At 41.8% G+C, this 24,395-nt stretch overlaps 1 protein-coding gene across 1 annotated transcript in view; it reads right to left on the minus strand.

Moving 5' to 3' along the window:
• Positions 1 to 24,395, minus strand: part of DEUP1 (deuterosome assembly protein 1) — a 388,243-nt gene that overhangs the window by 25,486 nt on the left and 338,362 nt on the right. Inside the window, exon 13 of the mRNA XM_086935316.1 lies at positions 749 to 1,028. Within this exon, the coding sequence (XP_086791442.1) occupies positions 749 to 1,028 (280 nt within the window). The remainder of the gene's footprint in view (positions 1 to 748; positions 1,029 to 24,395) is intronic.

Genomic DNA, 24,395 nt, shown 5'->3' on the forward strand with positions numbered 1-24,395 from the left:
TGTTCTCCATGACACCTGGCAAGCCAATGAGTGACGGGCATGCAGATGATGTCCCTTGTGTCATACATAACTATATAGCACAGAGCCCGCTACAGGCATATTTTTTAGTTAACTGCCAAGTTTAGTTCCAGCAACTAAACGGGAGAGTTCAGGCATTTCTGACTGGCACAGGCACTAGATGGTGATGTAATGGAGCCGATGGATATGACACAATCAGCATTCAGGTGAAGTACAATATGCTATAATTTGGACTATTTGCAATTCCAAGTCATTTGTCACAAATAAATGATGTTAGCAGTTTTTATCCCTGTTAACCAACTGCTAAAAAACATAGGGCCTGGTTTAGATCTTGGTGGACGGGTTACTACGTCACAATGCTGACGGGTATCCTGTCCTCCGAAATTCAAATCCCGTTATATCCTATGGGATTTATATTTCAGCAGGCAGGATATCCGTCACCGTTGTGATGGAGCAATCCGTCCGTCAAGATCTAAATCAGGCCCATAGCTTTCTGTTTTGGGAAATCATACATGCGAAGGGCTAAATTGGGTGTGTCACCCATGTAAAAATACGTGCTGTATTTTCCATGTATTAAATACCAATTATTTGACAGTTGATTTGACAACAGCTTCTGCTTAGAACACACTAACAAAGCTGATCACTTACTGTAAAGGATGAATAAGTAAGTAAAAGATTTATACAGCCCACAAACACGCCATGCAATGTCAAACAGGAAGAAAAAACTCACCGGTGGGCTGCTGTCCCCTTTACTGTACAGAGAATCCATCAGAATGCTTGACATGTCAATCTCAGAAGGCAGGCTCCTCTGATGGCGCTGATCCCCAGCAGCTGTAAATGAGGGTATGTCGTCCACGGCTGGATCTCCGCAGATGCTGAGTCTCTCCGACGAGGAAGACATGCCACGAGGACTTACGTTATCTTCACTTCCCAGAGCACTGTCTTTGGTGGTATGGTACCTGAGATCCATTAGACTGCCCATCAGCCATTCATTTTGATGTTCAAAAAGTCTAGAAGAAAGTTTTTAAAAAAATTGTTATTCATTGGATTATGGACTTGAGAGAATTAAGCTACTTATAAAGAGCGAGCAGTTACTTCTATGGAAGTGTCCCAGCGCAATAATGGAACCCCGAGACCACCAGTTCAATACACACATAGCCTATTTATGAATGAGCAAAAATATACTAGTACAAAAAGATGGCGGAAACAGAGCTATCAGGGATGGAGCTCCATATTAAAAAAATGCTTCAGCGATTAGCCTTTGTAGGCAAATAGGAATATTTTAATCTGTTTCCTAAAAGTCAGAAGGTTAGGTTGAGGGTGAATGACTACTGGCTTTGTCTGAACCTTTCTTGATATTATTATATTGTCAATGTATTCCATTGTACTTTTATGGTCTATTTTTAGTTAATATCGAATAAAGTTTTTTAAAATTTGAGTTTGACTTTGACTAGAGGCAATGAGTTCTACATCTTCTTGGTGGTAGCGTCCAACAAATTATCCCTGGTTTGGCTTTCCTAAATCCAGGAGTCAGGACTTGAGAGTGATGTTTGGATGTTAGTTCTCAAGAGCTAGCACATTAGGAGAAACATGAAGTCATAATGGTGGCTTTGTTGTATAGCGTTTCAGGACCCTAGTGTAATTTTCCCGATTCATGCCATTATATAGGTATAAATCACCTTGGCCTTATATAGAATAGAAATCATGACCATATTTAGACATAGCTCATGCTGTCCAAATATGGCATGGCTACTTCCACTAGTTCCGAAAAGCCACAACGATTTCTTGGAAAACTCGGCTTCAGCAGTTAGGGACTTCCCCTTGCTTGAATATTGATTTGTCCAAGAACTCATGGAGTTTTCAAAGAACTGAGACTCTTTGATGACGTTATTATGTCCACCTTTACGTCAAACTCGGCACCTTCAAGGTATAAATATGCCCACACTTGCCCAAGCAAACACACAGTGGTTTGGAGCAGTTCGACTATCTACTTGCCCGACGCATCTCGCTGCAGCAAGTGCCGAAGGAAGCCGACCCTCCAGCTGACACACTGAGAGAGACGCTGTCTTGTCTCTTGCCGAGAAATCCAGCTCCAGTGTTTCCAGGCTCCCCTTGCGGGGAGTAGGGAAATCGAGTCCTGAGACTGAGAGATACCAGACCTCCTTCATTCTAAACCAAGGTACGGAGCTGATTAGACCCTAATAGAAATCTTGGATAGATTCTTGGCAAAAGAATACTAAACTTACATCGGGGTAGGCGTATTTTAGAAGCACCAGTTGAGTACTTTTAGTCTTTATTTATTTATGTATGTATTTTAAGGCTTAGAAACCATACCATGCTTTTACAGTATTATTTTATAATACTCTTCCTGTTGTACGCATTATACTTTACAGCCAGTATTATGATTGTAGCAGTTCATTTCTTCTGCATGAGAAAGAAGACTGTTCAATGAATACTTTTATTGAAAACGCCCGTCTCTCTATTTTTCTGCACCTCTGGTGAAATGAAGCATGCACGAATGACTGAGTGAAATATCTATCTATTGTTTCCACGACTTTGAAGATACGTTTTATCTTGGGGAAACAAAGTTGTTATGTTTATGCGGTTGTCAGAAACGAATCCCTTCTTGTGAATACGAGAAGTTTCTAGTGACCTCTGAGCTAGTTGGCACTCACAATTAAGTTTAATATATTCGATAGCGACCTAGTAGACAAAAGTCCTACATCACATCTATAGGATCTATTATTCCAATGCGCAGAGCCTATTGGGAATATAGAAACTACACTACATGGCGCCCAACGTTTGGTAAGGCACTAATTTAATGCTAGATACTAGAGTAACTCAGTCGTGCTTTTCACAGAGACCCCTTTTTCCCGTAAAATACTCCAATAGACGTCTGCAGTGGGTGAAAGGATACAATCCGCCATAACTAAGTAGGACGAAAATCCTATGTATTAGTTTTTGGTTTTGTTCAACGCTGAAGGATACAGTGTTCCAAAATATTGTGCACCTTATCTTTGTTTCCTTGAAACTTGCTCTGCAAATTTTCAGTCAACAAAATGTCGACTAGTGACGAAGAAAACAGTGGAGATGCAGTAAATGCAAACCAACTGGGTTTAAACCTTACAGGTTTTCAAGAACCAATGTGGATGCTATAACCATCCCGGAAAACGTATGGAAAACTATCGCTATAAAGCTTATACAAAATGGCATATCATCGAGAGGTGGTAGGGTAATTTTCGTCATAGAGGCACACAGAGGTATTCTATTCATGGATTATCTTCTCTGAAGTGAATCCAAGATCACATGTGTTCCACTTCTACAAGATATAGGAACCTCCAGCGGAATACGTTCCTTTTGAGGACATTGAAATTCCACTAACTTACCAAGAGCATCAGCTCTGGTTTAAAGGTGCCCTACAACATCAAAATCACATTAAACATGGCCGGTACTAGCCAGCTATACACCACATCCTGACATTGAAAGAATGTCAGATGTAGTACTATTAGCTCAGCTAAAACAATTAATTAAAATACATAGACAATTGGTCCAATATGTCATGCGGACTCTAAAAGTCCAACCTGCTATAAGAATTCCACAGCACACCCCTCATCAGGGGAACACAAACCAAATAACACCACAGACCAGACAATCGATCATCAGTAAATTACCAACAAAAAGGGAACAAATTCCATTCTGGTTAGCTCAAAAAATTACTCAAATCGAGGCAGTATTTCCAGATAGTACACCTCATGAGAAACACTGGATTCTAACAATCTGTTTGCCAATGGGGATTGCACCGTACCTGGAGGACTGTGACACTTGGGGTACAGTCTTTGCTGCAATCTACACAAAAACACATGGTGTTCTGTCCTTGGCGGTAATACCAGACGTCCTGAAACAGATTCAAAATGAATACGGGGCAGAGCCTGCTTTAAATCTCGGTATGAAGTTACTAAAGGATTTCAAACAAGTCTCAGCTATAATATTAAAGGTGAAGCAGCATCCATGGCAATCCGCCAAAAACTAAAAGAACTTGATGTAACTGAGCAACCATATGAACTGGCCAGAATAATAGAAAAATCCTATGAGGAACTAGGTAGAGAAAGTTTGGGTGGGAAACTAGGAAAGCCCGAAGTAACAGAAAATCCTGAAAAAGTTTTTATTAAAAACAATTCACCACTCCTAAAAAGAAGTGGGAAAATACTAGACAGACACTTCCTAAAGAGAAGCATTCTCAATCCAGCGGTAGGTCTCCTCAAAAGGAGCCCTATGAAAAGAGGTATAACCTCAGAAACAGGGATATTTTGAGAAAACCTGATAGATATCAAGATACTGATACATGTTCCTCTCGTACCTTTCAGACTCACAGAAATCGGAAAGAAGAGGACGATCAGAACACAAGGAAGAATCCAAAGACGATCAACACGTCCCAAAAAATAGGAATACCCAATTCATCAAAAAGAAGGTAGCAAGTCTCAAAATAAGACATGACGAGGATCTTGAGGACACAACTCAAGAACGGGAAGTGGGCCCAGACAATGCTGGACTGCGCAGCAGAAGTTACCATAGCTCGCAAGATCCTGAAGGATCATCTGGAGACAGTGGACTGAATGAATACATTCAAGTTGAAACTGCCGATACTGGGGTTAGTGTACCCCATAAGTTATATGAAGTAACACTCCGAATAGAGAGGGACATAACTAGAAAAATAAGAGCACTCTTTTGGGAAAAAACTATCTAAGGGTTATGACATCCTTCTGGCTGAAAAAGACTGGTCACCTGAATTTGTCAGGGAGTACCCACATGGCGAAGAGATCATTATGCCAGCCTTCTCAAATCATATTCCTATTCATAAAAAAATACACCTATGCCAGAAAATGGGCTGTAGCCCAGGCTCCAGCATTAAATAAAAATCATGTGGGATGGGATGAGGACTCTCCTCACCATAAGATCCAGTAAAAAAATCAACCAACTGCTCAGAGGCAGTATCCAGTCAAGCAAGAAGCTAAAAAACAGGTCAGGGAGATCTTAGATCAACTTGAATAGCAAAGGGTGATTGAAACATGCACCTCGCCCATGAACAATCCTTTGTTTCCTGTCTCCAAACCAGACAATAATATCCTCTAGTTTTGGACTACAGACATTTAAATTCTTGTTGCAAAACCTTTGCAGTACAAAATGCACACAGTGCAGCACTGATGAGTAACATCGTGCGCAAACTTAAGACAGACTTAAGTTAGGATTTTGTCTTAAGTCTGTCTTAAGTTTGTCTTATGTTTGTCTTAAGACAAAATTCTAACTTCTGTGAATACCAAAAGTAGTAAGTTCTTTCTGTGAATGCCAAAAGTAGTAAGTGCATTCTGTGAATACCAAAATAGTAGTAAGTTTAGGATTGAGTCTAAAGTTCATTCTGTGAATCGGGCCCTCTGTCCCCCACTCCAGGGATTTGAGCAAAAGGAACGGAGTTTGCATCAATTATGTATGTATTTCCGAGTGGATAATTTAGAGGTAACGCCGCATAATTGCCTTCCATTGAGGCTTTTACTGCTAGTAGCTTTTCACAGTCTATTCTGTTTTTAGAACGCTTAATTGTAGCTACGGAAGCCGTGTGGATGGCTGCCTTTTCGGCTTCATCTGCCAATGAATTCCCTGCAACGTGAACGCCATCACGTTGATAACTCAGTGTATGGATCACGTGAGTCTTTCGTAGTTCTTTCTGTAAAAGAACTACTTTTTCCCAAAGCATTTTATGCTTTATTGTGCCACCTTTTGCATCTTTGAAACCGTTTTGAACCCAGCTCTGCAAGTTTTCATTGTAAGACTGGACGCAGTAATACGAATCGCACACTATGAGTGTGGGGAATTCACGATCGGCATTTTCAAGCGCCATCTTTAATGCCTGTAGTTCAGCTCGCTGAGCTGTACAGTTTCTGAGCTGAGTTTTAGTGACCATTGGTCTGAATTTACCTATGCGCCAACGACCTTTTACAATCGCACATGCCGCATTGTATACTTGTTTTTCCACAATCCAATGTTGCGCAGATCCGTCTGTGTAAATTACGCAGACGTTCTGTTCGAGAGGCAGAATTTCGGTCGGCAGAGGAAATTCGTGTTCATATTCTAGATATTCTAGTTTTTTTTCATATTGAGATCAAAAGCATGTTCAACGTCTGTTGCAGCAAGAGAATTAACCCATTGTATCCATCTTGGATGTAAAGATTTAGCATTTGGAATGCTCGCTCTTGAACTGCCTCTAAGGCAGGTACAGGTGTAACGACGGATATGCATTTTCCCTGTGCGAGGGCTCTTTCTTTTGCTACAGCAGGTTGAACCGCTGTCAGAATTTTCTCAGTTGAAGTGAATTTTATTTCAGCTTGTGTGTACAAGTGTGATTTGTAAGCTATTGGTATCGTTTCACCTTCGTTATAGGTCAGGTACGTGAATCCGCATCTTCCTGGGGTGACTTGGATTACAAGGTTGCGTTCGTTTACACGTGTTTGGAGCTTTGTTTTAGCTAACATGTCTGTTTGTATAGAACGTAAAATTTCTGTGTGTTTATGAGTCCAATTAGTTTGTTTAAAATCAGGTTTTATTAATTCGTAGAGAGGTTTAACCCTCTATGCGTAATTCAGAACGTAAGTTCTTCCAAAATTCAGGAAACCTAGAATTGATTGTAAGTTTTTCAGCATTTTTGGTGCTTGGAGCAGCGCACATTTCTCTAAGAAATTGGCTGCTAGGCTTTTCCCTTCACTTGATAACTCATATCCTAGAAATAGGACAGTGAGGTGGGCAATCCATGATTTTTTAAAGTTGAATTTGTACCCTTCAGATGCGAACCCAAGTATAATGGTGTTCACTCTTTTCAAGTGCCTGTCCAAATCATCGTCTGTTACATAGATGTCATCGACATAAGATAGTGGCTCATCATCATACATTTGTAGTAACTCTGTTTCTCTGGCTGAAAATAATCCTGGGCTATTCTTGAATCCCTGGTGGAGATGGCAAAATTGCCTCTGGGCCCCCATACTTGAGAAAGCGGTCAAATACCTGCTTTCTGGTGCTATGTTTTGACAGAAGAAACCATTTGAAATATCTAATGTTGTTTTATATTTTTTGCGCACGATGTTATTCATCAGTGCTGCACTGTGTGAATTTTGTACTGCAAATGTTTTGCAACACGAGTTTAAATGTCTGTAGTCCAATACTAGACGATATGAATTGTCTGGTTTGGAGACAGGAAACAAAGGATTGTTCATTTGTGAGGTGCATGTTTCAATCACCCCCTGGTACTCAAGTTGATCTAAGATCTCCCTGACTTGTTTTTTAGCTTTTTGCTTAACAGGATACTGCCTTTGTGCAATAGATTGATTTTTTAACTGGATTTTATGGTGAGGGGATTCCTCATCCCATCCTACATGATTTTTATAGATTGCAGGGGCTTGGGCCACTGCCCATTTTCTTGCATATATGTATTTTTTATGAATTGGAATATGATTTGAGAAGGCAGGCATAATCATTTCTTCGCCATGTGGGCACTCCCTAACAAATTCTGGTGGCCAGTCTTTCTCAGCTAGAAGAATATCATAGCTTTTAGATAGATTGTCCCAAAAGAGACCTATTATATTCCTAGTTATGTCCCCTTCTATAGGCAATGTTATTTCATATAATTTATGGGGTACACTAACTCTGGTGTCTGCAGTTTCCACCTGAATGTACTCATTCGTGTCCACTGTCTCCAGAAGATTCATCAGGATCTTGCGAGCTATGGTCACTTCTGCTGCGCTGTCTAGCATTGTTTGGGCCCAGTCCCCGTTCTTGAGTTGTGTCCTCAGGATCCTCGGCATGTTTTATCTTTATGCTTGCTACCTTCTTTTTGGAAAATTTAGATTTTTTACTTTGGTGAGCGGGTTCCTTGTCTTTGGACTTGACCCGCTCTTCTTTATGTTCTGACCGTTCTCTTCTTTCCGATTTCTGCGAGGAAGTCTGAAAAGATCGAGAGGGACGTGTATCAATATCTTGATATCTGTCAGGTTTTTTCAAATTATCCCTTTTTCTGAAGTTATATCTTTTCTTATAGGGATTCTGTTGTGGAGACCAACCCCCCCCCCCCCCCCCCGTTCTGGAGATCTATCTCTCCGTTGCGGAGACCTTCCTCTGGACTGAAACTGTTTTTCTTTAGGAAGAGTCTGTCTGGTAGTTTCCCATTTCTTTTTAGGAGTAATTAAACTATTTGTAATGGAAGTTTTTTCAGGATTTTCTGTTAGTTGTGGTTTTAGTGGTTTCCCACCCAAACTATCTGTACCTAATTCTTCATAGGATTTTTCAATTATTCTGGCAAGTTCAAAAGGTTGGTCTGCTATTTCTGTTTCTTTTAATTTTTGGCAGATCGCCACTGATGCTGCTTCTCCTTTTATGTTGGCTAGTAGTATAGAAGAGACTTGTTTAAAATCTTTCAGTAATTTCATACCTAGATTTAAAGCAGGCTCTGGACCGTATTCATTTTGAATCTGTCTTAGTACGTCTGGTATAACCGTCATAGACGGAACACCATGTGTTTTTGTGTAGATTGAAGCAAAGACTGTTCCCCAAGTGTCACAGTCTTCCACATGTTTTGCGATCCCCATTGGTAAACAGATTGTCAGAATTCTGTGTTTTTCATGAGGTGCACTATCAGGGAATACTGCCTCTATTTGAGTAATCTTTTGAGACAACCAGAACGGAATGTGTTCCCGTTTTGTGGGTAATTTACCAATGACTGATTGTATAGTCTGTGGTGTAATTTTATTTGTGTTCCCCTGGTGAGGGGTGTGTTGTGGAATTTTTATTTCAGGTTGGACTGTTAAAGTCCGCATGACATATTGGACCAATTGTCTATGAATTTTAATTAACTGTTTTAGTTGAACTAACAGTTCTCTGTCCGACATTTCTTCAATGTCAGGATGTGGTGTATAACTGGCTAGAACCGGCCATGTGGCTCCTTGTCTACCTAGTGGACCGAGCCTGGTAATGGGATTTTGATGTTTTAGGGCGCCACTAAACCAGAGCTGATGCTCCTGGTAAGTTAGTGGAATTTCAACGTCCTCGAAAGTAACGTATTCCGCTGGAGTTTCCCCTGCTTTGTAGTAGTGGAACTCGAGTGTCACAGCTTTTGCTGCTGGAAAAGTTACCAATGAATAGAAAACCTCTGTCTGCCGATATTCATGTGCCTCTACCACAAATATGACTGTACCACCTCTTGATGGTACACCACTATTTATAAGTTTGTAAGTTACACTTTTTCTTACATTTACCGGGATGATTACTGCATCTAGGTCGTTTTGCTGAAGACTTGTGTCTTCTGCTAATAGTTCAGTTGCTATTCTAGCTATCTCCCTTTCGTCGTCCCTCTCCGTCATTTTGCGGACAGAAAGTTTGCAGAGCAAGTTTCAAGGAAACAAAGATTAGGTGCACAATATTTTGGACACTGTATCCTTCGACGTTGAATAAACCAAAAAAAAATAATACATAGGATTCTCGTCCTACTTAGTTCTGGCGGATACTAACCTTTTACCCACTCCAGATGTCTATTGGAGTTTTTATGGAAAAAGGGGTCTGTGTGAAAAGCACGACTGAGTTACTCTAGTATCTAGCGTTAAATTACCGCCTTACCAAACGTTGGGCGCCAGGTAGTGTAGTTCCTATATTCCCAATAGGCTCTGCGCATTGGAATAACATAAACGACAGTTTAGACGTGGGACTGAAGTCGACTAGGTCTCTATTGAATATGTTAGACTTAATTGTGAATGCCAGCTAGCTCAGAGGTCACTAGAAACTTTCTCGACTAAACAAGAAGGGATTTGTTTCTGACAACCATATAACATGACAACTTTGTTCCCCAAGAATAAGGAATATGTCTCCAGAGTCACGGAAACAATAGATGGCTATTTCACTCAGTCAATCGTGCATGCTTCGTTTCACCAGAAGTGCAGAGAAATAGAAAGACAGGCGTTTTCAATAAAAAGGTTATTTATTGAGCAGTCTTCTTTCTCATGCAAGAGAGGTGAATTGCTACAATCGTAATACTTGCTATGAAGTAACGTGTGTACAGTTAAAGAGTATTATGAAATAATACTTTAAAAGCATTTATATGGTTTCTAAGCCATAAGATACATAAAATAGATAAAATACATACAATGATAAATAATGACTAAAAGTACTCAACTGGTGCATCTAAAGTACGCCTACCACGGTGTACCTAACCTAAGCCTAGTACAAGGGAAGAAGTAAGGGAGGTGTAGCTTGAGTTAAATAGTTTCTGCCAAGAATCTATCCAAGAATCCTCTAAGGGTCTAATCAGCTCCGTACCTTGGTTATAGAATGAAGGAGGTCTTGTATCTCTCTCTCAGGACTCGATCTCCCAGTAACCCGCAAGGGTAGCAGGGAAACACTGGAGCTGGATTTCTCGGCAGGAGAAAAGACAGCGTCTCTCTCAGTGCGTCAGCAGGGAAGGTTGGCTTACTTCGGCACTCACATACAGAAGGGTGTTGGGCAAGTAGTGTTGTATTTCTATCTAGGATCCTAATTCGATATTCCCGATTCATGCTCTTATGCGGTTATAACTAATAATATCCTTATAAAGGCATACGAATCATATCCATATTTAGTAATAGCCCATGCAGTCCAAAACACGGGAAGGCTACTCCCATAGACTCCTAGAAAGCACAACGCGTTCTTTAAACAAACCAAGCCTCCAGCAGCCCGGGAAAACCCCCTGCTTTTGATTTGATTTGCACAAGAACTCCTAGAGTCCAGAAAGAACTGTTGGTTCTTAGTCACGTCTTATGTCCAACCTTACGTCAAACCCGGCACCTTTCAGGTATAAATATACGAACGTTGCCTTAAGCAAACACACAGTGGTTGGGAGCAGAGCGACGTTCTACTTGCCCGGGAGCCCAGCTGTTATGAGAGCCGACGGAAACCGCCCCTCCCCTTGACGCACTGAGAGAGACCTTGTCTTTTTCTCCAGCCGAGAAAATCCAGCTCCGGTGTTCCCAAGTCACCCTCGCGGGCTGCTGGGAGATCGAATCCTGAGAAGCGAGATACAAGACCTCCTTCATTCTATAACCAAGGTACGGAGCTGATTAAATCCATAGAGAGAATTCTTGATTTCGATACTTGGCAAAAACGTAACTTAACTTAAAAACCGCAAACTGACTTACTCCTTCCCACGTATTAGGCTTAGGTCAGGTACACCGGGGTAGGCGTATTTAGAAGCACCAGTTGAGTTCGTTAGTCAATGTTTTTATGTATGTATATATTTTATCCATTTTAAAGAATCTTATGGCTAAGAAACCATATCAATGCTTTTACAGTATTATTTCATAATAATACTTTTACTGTACGCACTTTACTTTATAATAAGTATTGCAATTGTGGCAATTCATTTCTCTTGCATGAGAAAGAAGACTGTTCAATAAAAAACACCTTTTATTGAAAACGGCCATCTCTCTATTTCTCTGCACTCTGGTGGAACTAAGCATGCACGATTGACTGAGTGAAATATCTGTCTATTGTTTTCACACGACTCTAGAGATACACTCTTTATTCTGGGGGAGCAAAGTTGTCATGTTTATGCGGTTGTCAGAAACTAATCCCTTCTTGTCTAAATCAGGACGGTTAACCCTTTCCTGAACATTTAAGAAAGTTTCTAGTGACCTCTGTGCTAGCTGGCAAAACTAATTAAGTCCAACATAGTCAGTAGAGACCTAGATGACCTCAGTCCTACATCTACACTGCTGTTTATGTTATTCCAATGCGCAGAGCCTATTTGGAATATAGGAACTACACTACAGTAGTTAGTCGATCTGCTCCAAAACCACTGTGTGTTTTGCTAAGGCAGATGTGGGCATGTTTATACCTGGAAGGTGCTGAGTTTGACGTAAGGGTGGACATAATAACGTCACTAAGAACTGGAAGTTCTTTACACACTCCAGGAGTTCTGGGACAAATCAATACTGAAGCAGGGGGAATTCCCGTACTGCTGAAGGCAGGTTGTCTTCAAGAACTCGTTGTACTCTGGGAGCTTAGTGGAAGTAGCCATGCCGTATTTGGACTGCATTGGCTGTGTCTAAATATGGTTATGAATCTTATGCCTATATAAGGATATGATAAGTTATATCTATATAAGGGCATGAATCATGAAAATTACACTAGAGCCTTAGATACGTTACAACAGGAGAGGGTCTGATACATCAAGGCATCTCAAAATCTCTACTAGAATTAAAAGAGATGTACTGGTGGCCAGGGATGAATGCCCACATTTACGAATTTGGAATTAATTGCGATGTCTGCTACAGAGATCACAGCATAGAGAGCCACCAGATACCTGACTACAGTGTAGCCAGCCAAGTACAGACACCATTGTTAGACAGCATTAGACTTTCTACACGCAGACGTCACCATGGACGAAAGCGGTCCCACAACTATTAGGACAAGATTCATTTGGATATGACCTCAGCGCTCGGCTGACGCCTGAACTGTTCTAAAAGATTTGTGAGTCTTTATCAGCACATACGCAATCGGCACGCTACATTCTGACCAGGGTCCTGCTTTTAGCTCTCGAGCTCACAAGGAGCTTGGGCTTGGGCGTTGCATTGCGGTACTCAAGTCCATTCAATCCTGAGGGAAATTTGTTGTGGAAAGAAAAAACCGTGACTTAAAGCAATCTATAACAGCAAGGGTATTAAGCTCGGGTGACGGGTGGGTCAAACATCTAATAAGTGTCCAAAGTAGTCTTAACAATCTGCCAAGAAATTATCTGGTTGTAATCACTCCATACGAAATTCTTTTTGGTACTAGAATGATTGTCGTAGACCTCGATTGTCATACCTCAGTGGTAGAACAAAAACCCTTTGATATCAAAGATCATTTGGTTGTTTTGCAGGACTTAAATGAAACAAGAAGAAGTCTAAGCAACACAGAACGGCAACCAACGGCCACTGAAGAGAAACTACCTGTCCCAGCAAGACCTGTCTGGATTCCAAAGATTGGGGATCTGGTCAGAGAAAAAATAGCGGACAAGAAGGAATTTGGGCCTTCTTACTGAAAACCAGTACCTGTGCTAGCTATCTACCGATCAAGAACAGTGTTACTGCCGCCCCTTGCTGGAAGAAAGGAGAACGGGTTTGTAACAATTGACCTGGTAAAACCACACCATGTGGCCGATAATAAGTAGTAGGCCCAGTGGACTCCAAAGGTGTAGCAGACGACCAAATCTTGCTACTATCCAAGAGGTTCAAACTGAGAGACTCATCACCTTTGAAGAATCTGCAGAAAGAAAAGAAGGACTATGCAACAAAGCCATGGAACTTGTGCCTCCTAATAGCCAAATAACAGTTTGTCAAGAAACTCCCGTCTACAATGAAGTAGCATCTGACTATACTAATATGTTGAGGGACCAAGCAGCTCCAGCGATTTCAAATAATCCAGATGCAATGCCAACAATTGAAAGAACTGCCTCTGGCTATTTCATCAACTTTGATGCCTTTTCTGAGGATCCCAGTGAGCCCGAAACAACGCCAGAATACAACTTTCAAGGAACAAGTAACAGAACTTTTTCACCAGCTTACAAATACATATCTAGTTTCACCGTGAGTTAAATTTTGGATTGTGTTAGGTGTCATTTTTTTCCTACTATGGCTCATTCTTGTTTTAAGTTTGGGAAAGCTGATAGATGGGAAATACAGTAAAATGGACACCAGGGAATTACAGGCCCATCAGCCTTATAGACACAGTACAGAAGGTCGTAGGCAAAATGACCCTGGCAAAAATCATGAACTGGGAGGAAGAAAATAATGTTCTATCTTCCTACCAAGCAGGCTTTCGTAAACTGACTAGCACTACAGACCAGATTTTTCGGTTTACGGTGCTACATTGGAAGACAGTGCAGTTGGCGAAGGGCAGTCTTTATGCTGCCTGTGCAGCTTTCGACCTAGTCCCTCGCTCCCTGCTTTGGAAAGTCCTAGCTGAGATGGGCATGCCACTTGAAACCCTATCGCTAGTGATGAGACTCCATGAGTCAAATTCCGCAAGGATTCAGTGGGGGAGACACGGGCAAGTAACTGACGAGTTCCCGGTAGAACGGGGGGTACGACAAGGCTGTGCCATGGCCCCGATGTTTTTCTCCCTTTACATTAATGGAGTAGTGGAGCGTATGTTGTCTGCCTCTGTAGATGCTCCAACTTTGGATGGTGTGAAAACGCCAATCCTACTATTTGCAGTTGACACGCTCATACTATCCAAAACCCCCAGTGGCCTGCAGCGTGCCTTGAACATTTTCGAGGGTTTTTGCACTGATCATGGGCTTGAAGTAAATGTAGCCAAAACGAAGCTCATGACATTCAACCCCCATTCCAGCTTCAGAGGGAATTTCTTCATGGATGGCCAAAAGGTAGAAATGGTTTCGGACTTTGTTTACTTCGGTATCCATATAGCTAAGGGTGCTAAGTGGGGGAAGCACACAGAAATGTCGGCTCTCAAATTCCGCCAAAACACCGGTGGTATAAGTGCTGAATACAGAAGGTCTTTGACTAAACCTATTGCGCCAGCACTTCAAATATATGAGGCCAAATCCATTAGCTCGGCGCTTTATGGCGCAGAGCTCTAGGGTTATGGCAATCTAGCCCCACTAACGCTCGCCGAGAACAAATTCCTTCGAAATCTTGTCGACCTCCCTAAAAGTACACCCATGAAGCCTCTACCTTTCGAGCTAGGCAGGAAAGCCATCTCAGATATGGCTAGACTAAGACCCATTTCATATTGGCGGTGCATCTGGGTCACCCCCGAACTCGCTCACTACGCAAGGGGCTTTCTGGATGTAATTAACTGCGACAAGTTTCACACGATAGGCTGGCTAGGGGATTTGCGCAGAATGCTAGGGATTCTAGGTATGAATGAGTTATGGGAGAAACCAGAGGAGGCCCAGTTCCCGACAAAAGCAACCATAAAAATAAAGTACTGGGATATGGTAGAACGCCGGAACTGGAATGATGCAGACCCTTCCACTCTGGAAGGATTATTTCTGGAGATAAAAACTTCCCCTTCTCTCGAGCTCTATTGGGATATTATAACCAAACCGCAGGACAGGAAGCTATATTTCCAGCTTAGAGTGGGGTCTCTCCCAATCAGATCACTAACTGGAAGATGGGTAGAGGGTAATTCTCATGTCTGCCCAGCCTGTAAATCCAGCACTGAGACCATTGCCCATTTACTTTTCGTGTGCGGGGCTTACTCAGTCCCCCGACGTGTCTGGCTGAGGGCTATGTGCAAACAGCTTGGCACGAGGGAGAGTGATGTGGCCCTAAGGATTATCTGCACTAGTTCTTTGCCAATTATCGCTGTGGCAGTTGCTAAATTCTTGGGCTGGGCATGGGCTATTAGAAGGAATTCTCTTGCATAACAGTAGGCTTGATGAGATGAAGCTAGGCCATCGTATGTTCTCCCAGTTAATGGGAACTCGCTTTTCTGTGATTACACTTGCTAATTAATTGTATGAATTTGAAGTTTTATTGATGAATTTTAATATTATTGATGTCATGATGCGTTATCATTCTAAAAACTTTTTTCTCTTGAGGATGTAAATATGTTTTAAAAATTTGCTAACTGTGGATGTAACGGTTTTAAATGTTTTATGCTTTTATGAGTTCTTTACCTCGAATAAAGCAAATTTGACTGACAAAATGGACACAGCAAGTAAGAACATCAACTTGCTCCTGGAACCACACAAATCATCTCATTGTGAACAAAGAGACCTGTCGTCAGTGAACATCACAGCTGTTCCTCTACCTGGTGGTAGCATGGGATAGAAATGATTATGACATTTATGGTCCTGTTGAGCTGTTGAAGATTCCACACCAGTTTAAGGTTTCCTTGAGTGATTTTGTTTCACCCAGTACATTTTCTGATGATTGGGACTTTGAGACTGTTAATAACATGATGGCAGACTTAGAAATGTCAGCAAAATTTACAAAACATGAAACTTAGAAGGTTCATCAGAGTATGAACAAATGTATTGTTTTAATCATTATGGTCATCATTGCACAAATCTGCAAAACCTAGAAATGTTTTTACTTATAATCAATGGGAACATTGTGCAACGCCATCAAAGGGTAGCTCAAAAACATTTTATGAAAAATGTCCATACTTCTCAGGTTGTAATTTCACAAATCCCGAAACATTTTACTTTAAAAATATTAATAAGACGGGAATGAAAAGTATGTTGACTAATGCTAAGCAAATGTATTCTGCAGCCTTTTATGCTCAATTGTCCACATTAGGTTTTGACTTTTGGAAAGACAACATTGAGACAAAAATTGTCTGGGGCACAAAACACTGCCAGGTGCAAGGTTTAGAAGCCTTATTCTGAGCCTGCATCATCCCAGAACAAATAATGTTCTTAAATGAAACTGTTCAACAGACATCTTGTCTTGGCCTGGCTAATATGAAAGGCTTAGACAAACCGTCCATACCTAAGCCCACAGCTGATAGTAACGGAACTACAGATGAGGAGGTAGACTTGAAATATATTTTACAACAAAACAGAACTAATCCTGATTGGAAAACATGGTTAATCTGCCCCATAGACACGAAAAACTGTCAAGACAGATTCCTGAATAAGACACAAGGGGTTTACAGTATCTAGGCTAGATCCAAGACATGTCCAGAGACAACATCCAGGGATAATAACAACTTACAGTGTAGGAAAATTGTGCCTTGAGTGACTACAAAAATCCGCACTCCCAGATATAAAACAACACTTATCTTTATGGCGCTGACTTGAGAGACTTCTTACTAGGACCTAGCAAACCACATCATAAACGTTTCATATATGCCGGTATATATGCTGCTTATAATGAAGCAGGGAAAGTTACGCAAATGGAAACTGCAGAACGAATACGAGAAATTGATTGTATTAATTTAGAGAAAGCTCTCTCTGTAGTTGACAATGGCTTAACGACTCTGTCATCCAGAATTTATTCTTTGGACAGCATAGTATCCTCTGCCATAGACATAATGGAACAGGACTTGCTCATGTTACAACATGGACAGTCTCAATTACGTTCTAGAATGCTGCTAGGCTGGACGTTACAAAACCTTCGTTCAGGCTATGTGCCTTGGCGTCTAATCAACACCACGTCATTGTTTACTGGATTTAACCTTACAGAAACAAATCTCTTTAGCACAGAGGAGAGCAGACTATACAGACTATACGGTGCTGGGCATAGAAAAACTGGAAAGATTACCATTAACAGTTTCTGAGAAACCAGCCGTGGAATGGATAATACATGGCACCATCACTGTACCAGTGACGATTTTTCAGTTTCAGTATTGCTTGAAACACATACCAGCAGGCCTGTATGAAAGGTTGGTTAAAGAATACATAGTCGACCTGGGATTTACCATACACACACAAATGTTGGAGTGGGGAAAAGAAGGTATTTCTTAGTATTAAAAATTGCAAAAGCACACTAAGCGATACACTTCTATTTCAGGGTATTAATTTACATGGAGCCTGCGATGGTTCTTTGACCAACTTATCCTGCCACCTGCAGGGTTCCCCGGCAGCAGTGATGGATCCAATTTTTAGGCAGCTATCCAATGGGAGCTACATAATATTCAAGGATCACAGTTGTTGTGGAATGATGCCAGAAATAGCCTATCTCGTTAGTGTGTCAGCCAGGGTCACTTGCTGAATGCTAGTATTGTTTCCTAAAATTAAGACAGACGGGGAGTCGCCGCTATGGCCTTCACTGAACATCTCTTCTATACGAATTGATACTTTAAGCAGAATGAAAGCCATTCTTTTACAAAAAACTGTGCCACTGACCTCATCCAGAAAGACGTATGATCTGCAAGTTGCAAGGTCCTCTGCAGAGATTCATGCCCTATTATCAACAAACTGCCCCATACATTTCGCAGAAATGTTAGGTCGTATCTTAAACATGTCTGATATCAGTGGTATTGTACACGTATTTAAGACAATTTTTTCTGGGCTGTTAGCACCCTTTGAAGCAGTCCTACGCATTTTTCCAAACTTCGTGCACTCTTTGTTCGGCGGCCTGCCTCTCATCTTGGGACTCGTAGCAGGGATACTATTTATGTTCCTTCTGCTCTGTTATGGCAAGTCCAGTCACCAGCGATACCCAGATTTCCATGGAGAACACTCTTCTGGCAATGCAGTATTGTGCGCGCATAACACAGATTCTTGGTTTGCCTCATTTAAGAGATCTGAATACCACGTGGTTACTGTCATTCAGACAAATCTGGCAAGATTGCATCGTAGCTGTTCTACGATGCCTGCTTTGTGGAGAGGAATGCGTGTTGGATATTTGTCTAACACTTCCAATCAGCACTGCCAACGGATGTTGACGCTTTGCTTGGTTCGGTAACGGCTCATGCATTGTGTTGTCTCCAACGGCTACCAATCCTGATGACGGCATTCATTGAGGTCTCACCAGCAATTCCAGCTGAAGGTGAGATACGTGGACCAGCAGGCACACAGGTACCATCTACTGCGAACATTGCTAATTCGACTGACGCTGACGGCGATGCTTCTCATCTGTGTACGATTGATCTACTTGAAGAACTTTCACCTACTGTGGTAGACGATTTCTTTGCCAGCTTAGAATATTTATTGTTTTCTCCTGACGCAGAGAATAGCTTTTGAAATTAGCACACAGTGTTCTATCAACTTTGAATTCGACCTTCATATTTTCAAAACAAAAAACTGCTAACTTTGGAACTATATTTTTTCAACGATTTGGTTTGACTTTTTCCCAAAATTAAACTTTGGCACAAAGTAATCTGCCTAACGTAGAACTATTCTTAGAGAACAAGAATTCTTTGAATACTTCCTAGAAACAATATTGACTTTATCCAGAAAACTACAACAGTTTATATATTCTGCTATGGGATGGTCTCAACCTTTTTTCTGTATTTAAGAGCCATTTCACAAATGTAATGTTCATGATTTATTCAGTTAGCATTGCCAATATCATACTATATGCTTAAAATGGAATCATTGCTTTTAAATGCGTACAGTACAGATGCTCATTTTACTTGTACAACCATTTTCAAATGCATTTTATGTATTTTTTGGGTAAGATTGTAAACACATGCTTTAGATATTTTTTAGTGCTTAAATTTGGTAATGTCAAACATAATAAAGTGGAGTGGGTGTTGTATAGCGTTTTAAGACCCTAGTGAATTTTCCCGATTCATGCCCTTATATAGGTATAAATCACCTTGTCCTTATATAGGCAGAGAAATCATAACCATATTTAGACATAGCCCATACAGTCCAAATATGGCATGGCTACTTCCACTAGTTCCGAAAAGCCACAACAATTTCTTGGAAAGCACGGGTTCAGCAGTTAGGGACTTCCCCCTGCTTGAATATTGATTTGTCTAAGAACTCATGGAGTTTTCAAAGAACTGAGACTCTTTGATGACGTTATTATGTCCACCTTTACGTCAAACTCGGCACCTTCAAGGTATAAATATGCCCACACTTGCCCAAGCAAGCACACAGTGGTTTGGAGCAGTTCGACTATCTACTTGCCCAACGCATCTCACTACAGCAATGGCCGAAGGAATCCGACCCTCCAGCTGACACACTGAGAGAGACGCTGTCTTTTCTCTTGCCGAGAAATCCAGCTCATTGCGGGGTGTTGGGAAATCGAGTCCTGAGACAGAGAGATACCAGACCTTCTTCATTCTAAACCAAGGTACGGAGCTGATAGACCCTAAGAGAAATCTTGGATAGATTATTTGCAAAAGAATACTAAACTTATGCTACACCACACGTACTTCTTCCCTCGTACTAGACTTAGGTTAGGTACATCGGGGTAGGTGTATTTTAGAAGCACCAGTTGAGTTCTTTTAGTCTTTATTTATTTATGTATGTATTTTATGGCTTAGAAACCATACCATGCTTTTACAATATTATTTTATAATGCTCTTCCTGCTGTACGTGTTATACTTTACAGCCAGTATTACGATTGTAGCAGTTCATTTCTTCTGCATGAGAAAGAAGACTGTTCAATAAATACTTTTATTGAAAACGCCCGCCTCTCTATTTCTCTGCAACTCTGGTGACACGAAGCATGCACGAATGACTGAGTGAAATATCTATCTATTGTTTCCACGACTCTGAAGATACGTTTTTTTCTTGGGGAAACAAAGTTATCATGTTTATGCGGTTGTCAGAAACTAATCCTTTCTTGTGAATTCGAGAAAGTTTCTAGTGACCTCTGAGCTAGCTGGCACTCACAATTGAGTTTAATATATTCGATAGTGATCTAGTAGACATAAGTCCTATGTCATATCTATAGGATATATTATTCCAATGCGCAGAGCCTATTGGGAATATAGGAACTACACTACAGCTTGACATGGACTGTGAATCGTTTTGTGGCACAGCCACAGCACTTTGAGCAGGCATATTGGAGTCCAGTGCAAATGTTGTAGATGCAGTGAAATAGGTAGATCTCTTCTGAGGCCCAAGATTATCCTGCCCCTGCCCTCTCTGGCCTGTCCTCCATTGTCCATGTGCTGCATCCGCCCCCCTGCCCTCTGTTCTCTGTGGTTGAATCCTGCCTCCCTCTTGCTTGCCCTCTATGGTCAGCTTGCTGACCCTGAAGATTCCTGCCTGCTCTCTATGACCAGCTTGCTAGCCCTGCCCCACTCTTGCTTGGCCTCTGTTGTCCAAGTGCCTGCCCCTGCCGCCTGCCCTACATGGTCTGTGTGAGCCTCCTGCTCCCCCGCCTGCCTTCTGTGCTCAGCCTGCTGCCTCTGCCACTTCTGTCTGCCCTCCATTGTCCATGTGCTGCTCCTGCTGCCCTCCCGCCTTCCCTCCGTAGTCATCTTGTTTCCCTGCCCCCACTTCTGCCTGCCCTTGGTTTTCTGTGTGATGTCCCTGCCCCCTTTTTGTCTGCCCTCTATGGTCAGCTTGCTGCCACTGCTCATTCCAGTCTGGCCATTGGGGAAGGTTTGCTGCTCCTGCCCCACCTTTGCCTGCCCTCTGCTCCTCGTTTGCTACCCTGGCCCCAACCCACCGGCTCTCCCTATCAGCTTGCTGCCCCTGCTCATTTTGGTCTTCCCTCTGTGCTCTGTTTGCTGCCCTGCCCCCACCACATTGCCCTCTGTTGTCCATGTTATGCCCCTGCCCCCTGCGGTTATCTGATGCCCTTGTCCATTTCCACCACTGCCCCCCATAATCAGCTTTTTGTCCCTTGACCCCACCTGCTTCTCCTCCATACTCAGTGTGCTGGCCTGCAACTTCCTGCCTGCCATCTGTGGTCAGCTTGTACTCACCTGCCTATTCTTGCCTGTCCTCTGTGGTCACCTTGCTGCCCTGGCCCTCTCTCCCTCCTGCCTTTCTTGTTCCTTTATGACAATCCTCCCCCTCCCACAAGTTCTGTATTGTCTTGGTGCTCCCCCACATCTTCCCGGACTGGTTGTTTTGTTTTAATAATTACATGTGCACTTCATTGCCAAAAAAACTTTTTTTAATTGGTTTTGTATATTCTCTAGGACTAAAGAAATCATCAATGAATGGCCATGCTGGGTACCCAAGCCCCGCATTATTATTATTTATTTACTTTGGGGGGTCCCTTTGGAATCCCTCCACATGGCCCATGGGGTCACGGTGTGCCCACCCTAATCCCTCTTAAAGGCTATATTCAATTTTTTTCAGGACTCACGGACTAAGTCTCCGAGTCCTGGTATTGCTGTGGCAACATTTTGTTTCTTGCTGAGTCCAGCCAATCAAATCCCTCGGTACAGCAGTACCGGTATAGGTACTGCGGTTCTGAAAAGATCCAAGGGAGAAAAAGCTCCTAGGGCTAATCAGAAGGTCCCATTTTTTAAAGGCTAGAGTATCTGACGAACTCCAGCGAGACCAACCTTCCAGATATACCTATTTTTTCAAACCCTTCAAGCCTGACCGAGCACCTCTTAAATGCAAATTTCTCATAAACCAAATCATAAAAAGTACGCGTTCTTAGTACAGTTCATGCTTTTTGCCAAATTAGGTGCAAATCTGTTCGGACATTTTTTGCAGCAGAAATTTCCTATGGGAATTATAATGTAACATGAATGTTTTGAAATCCACACTTTTTCTTAGCCCCTGCTTGACGTATTTGCACAAACCTTTCCAGTAAGGAGCTGAAGTGAATGAAATACTATGTCGAGATGTTTGGAAACAAGTGGAATGCACTCCCTCTGAGTCTCAGAACAGAACCTAACCTCCTCCGGTTCAGAAAAGCCCTCAAAACTCTTCTCTTCCCCTAAAACTGTCACTTGTCCGGACTACACCCCCTCGTGAGTAATATGGTTTTTTAGCGCTGGGATACCCACTGGGTGACTACGCGCTCTACAAAACTTTAAATAAATAAATAAATAAATAAATAAACACAACAATATGTTTAGAAATTAGAACACATTTGTAACTCAGGAGGCTACATTCTAAAACAAGAACATGATGTGTCTCAATGAGTGAAAAATCAAACATCATTTTGTAGAACATGATGTTCACACAACTCCTGTACATTGATTTGTAAACTTTAGAAGATTTTAAACAAAAGGAAAAACTTTTACACTGAGGTCATGTCATTACTGGGCAGATGGACCTTGCAAACCCATGTGTTATCACTTATGGCAATAGTTTTTGTAAGCTGGACCAATTCATCCAACTCTTGGGTTGTATGTCAGAATATAGAGGAGACAAATATTGTCCTATAATGGGTGCTGAAATATTCAGAAACCCATGCTCCATGACGAGCTCAGCTCGTCATGAGTGTATGAGAGGTGTACATCATGACGAGCTGAGCTCGTCATGAGCGTCAAAGGTGTTAAAAACATTATAGCCAAAATAACAACAACCACATTTTTCCCAGACGTGGGTCCCGTGCTCTCCATGCCACTGGAGTCAAGCTGAAAGCCTGAAACTGGTCCTAGGATGCTTGTTTCCAGTCCAGGGAGGACCTGGCCTGGCAGTCCGTGCTGGCCTGTTCCCAATGGGGGCAGGGTCAAGACTGATTTGCATATGGCAGGGTCCAAATTGGAATGGCATGGTGAGCAAAAAACGATAGATTGAGGCCCATATCTCTGTACTGGGTTGAATGTATGACATTGTTCTGCATTCTGTCCATCAATTGTTCTTTTTGCATCAACCAAATATTTGCCACAATACAAGCTGCATGGTTAATTCAGCATACATGAACAGTCACTATGGTCCACCTGCGGGAGACGGGTGTAAAACATGTGTACTCTCATGGAGTGCTTAAACCAAAAGAAAAAAGAAGTGCCCTAAAAGTGAGCAGTGGAAGGACGCAAGTAATGCAATCACGCTCCAGAGGAGGGACAAACACAAGATGAGGAAGGAAAGCTACACACTAAAGAATAACACGCAAGCAAATGTGAACAGCAATGAACCAAGCTGTGGTAAGCAATGTGCAGGCTCTAACATCACCGTAAGCTAACAATACATATCGCAACATACAGCGCATGCATTGTCCAGTAGGTGAGACCTAAAAAGGGCACTTCCTTCTCTGTAAGACTAAAATATATCTCTGTCAAAAGCACATGACGATATATACCTCACTCTAGATTATCTGCATTCATGTTGGGTCCTTGTCTTCAATTTAAGGGAAGTGACATTGCCCAGCCTTTTTGAATGAAGAGCATAATGAGTTACAACATGTGTCAATGGCCCAATCGAAATACCAGTAGTGGTACTGCATATGTGTCTTGGTCTGTGCAAGTTTGTGGCAAGCCAAGAAAGAGTGACAGAAACTTGTCTGAACTGTACAATGTAGATATGGATCATGACCCCATGGTGGGTGTCCTAGGTGTCGATGGAAATGATCTATCATTCCCAAGTAAAGTGTTTTCATCAAAGACAAGTCTGTTTGAAACTACTGATGGTTTTATAGCAGCATTTGACATACCTTATGTCCAGATTGTGCTGTCTGGAATGATAAGATGTACCATAAGCACCCCCGGAATCATGAGGAACTAAGCAAATTGGTATGCTCAAATGGTATGCGCTGCAGCCTCTTAGAGAGGGTTTGTCTTATCATGCCATTTGCCTTCGATGGTACTAAAAAAGAGGGTTTGTGATGGCGTATGATTTATATTTTATTTAGCTTACTTTATTTACTTGTGCCAGTTAATGACTGTGTGCATGGAGACAATCCTGCAATACATGGATTCTTGAATCATACCTCTGGTGGAAACCAGATATGTACTCTTTCTTTTAGAAGGGCAGAAAAAGTTTGGCGGAGAGTCTCGTTGTCACCTGTGATAGGCTGAAGATGCGTTTTTGACCAATAGGC

This window comes from Lissotriton vulgaris, chromosome 8 (assembly GCF_964263255.1).
Source record: "Lissotriton vulgaris chromosome 8, aLisVul1.2, whole genome shotgun sequence".
Classification (NCBI taxonomy): domain Eukaryota; kingdom Metazoa; phylum Chordata; class Amphibia; order Caudata; family Salamandridae; genus Lissotriton; species Lissotriton vulgaris.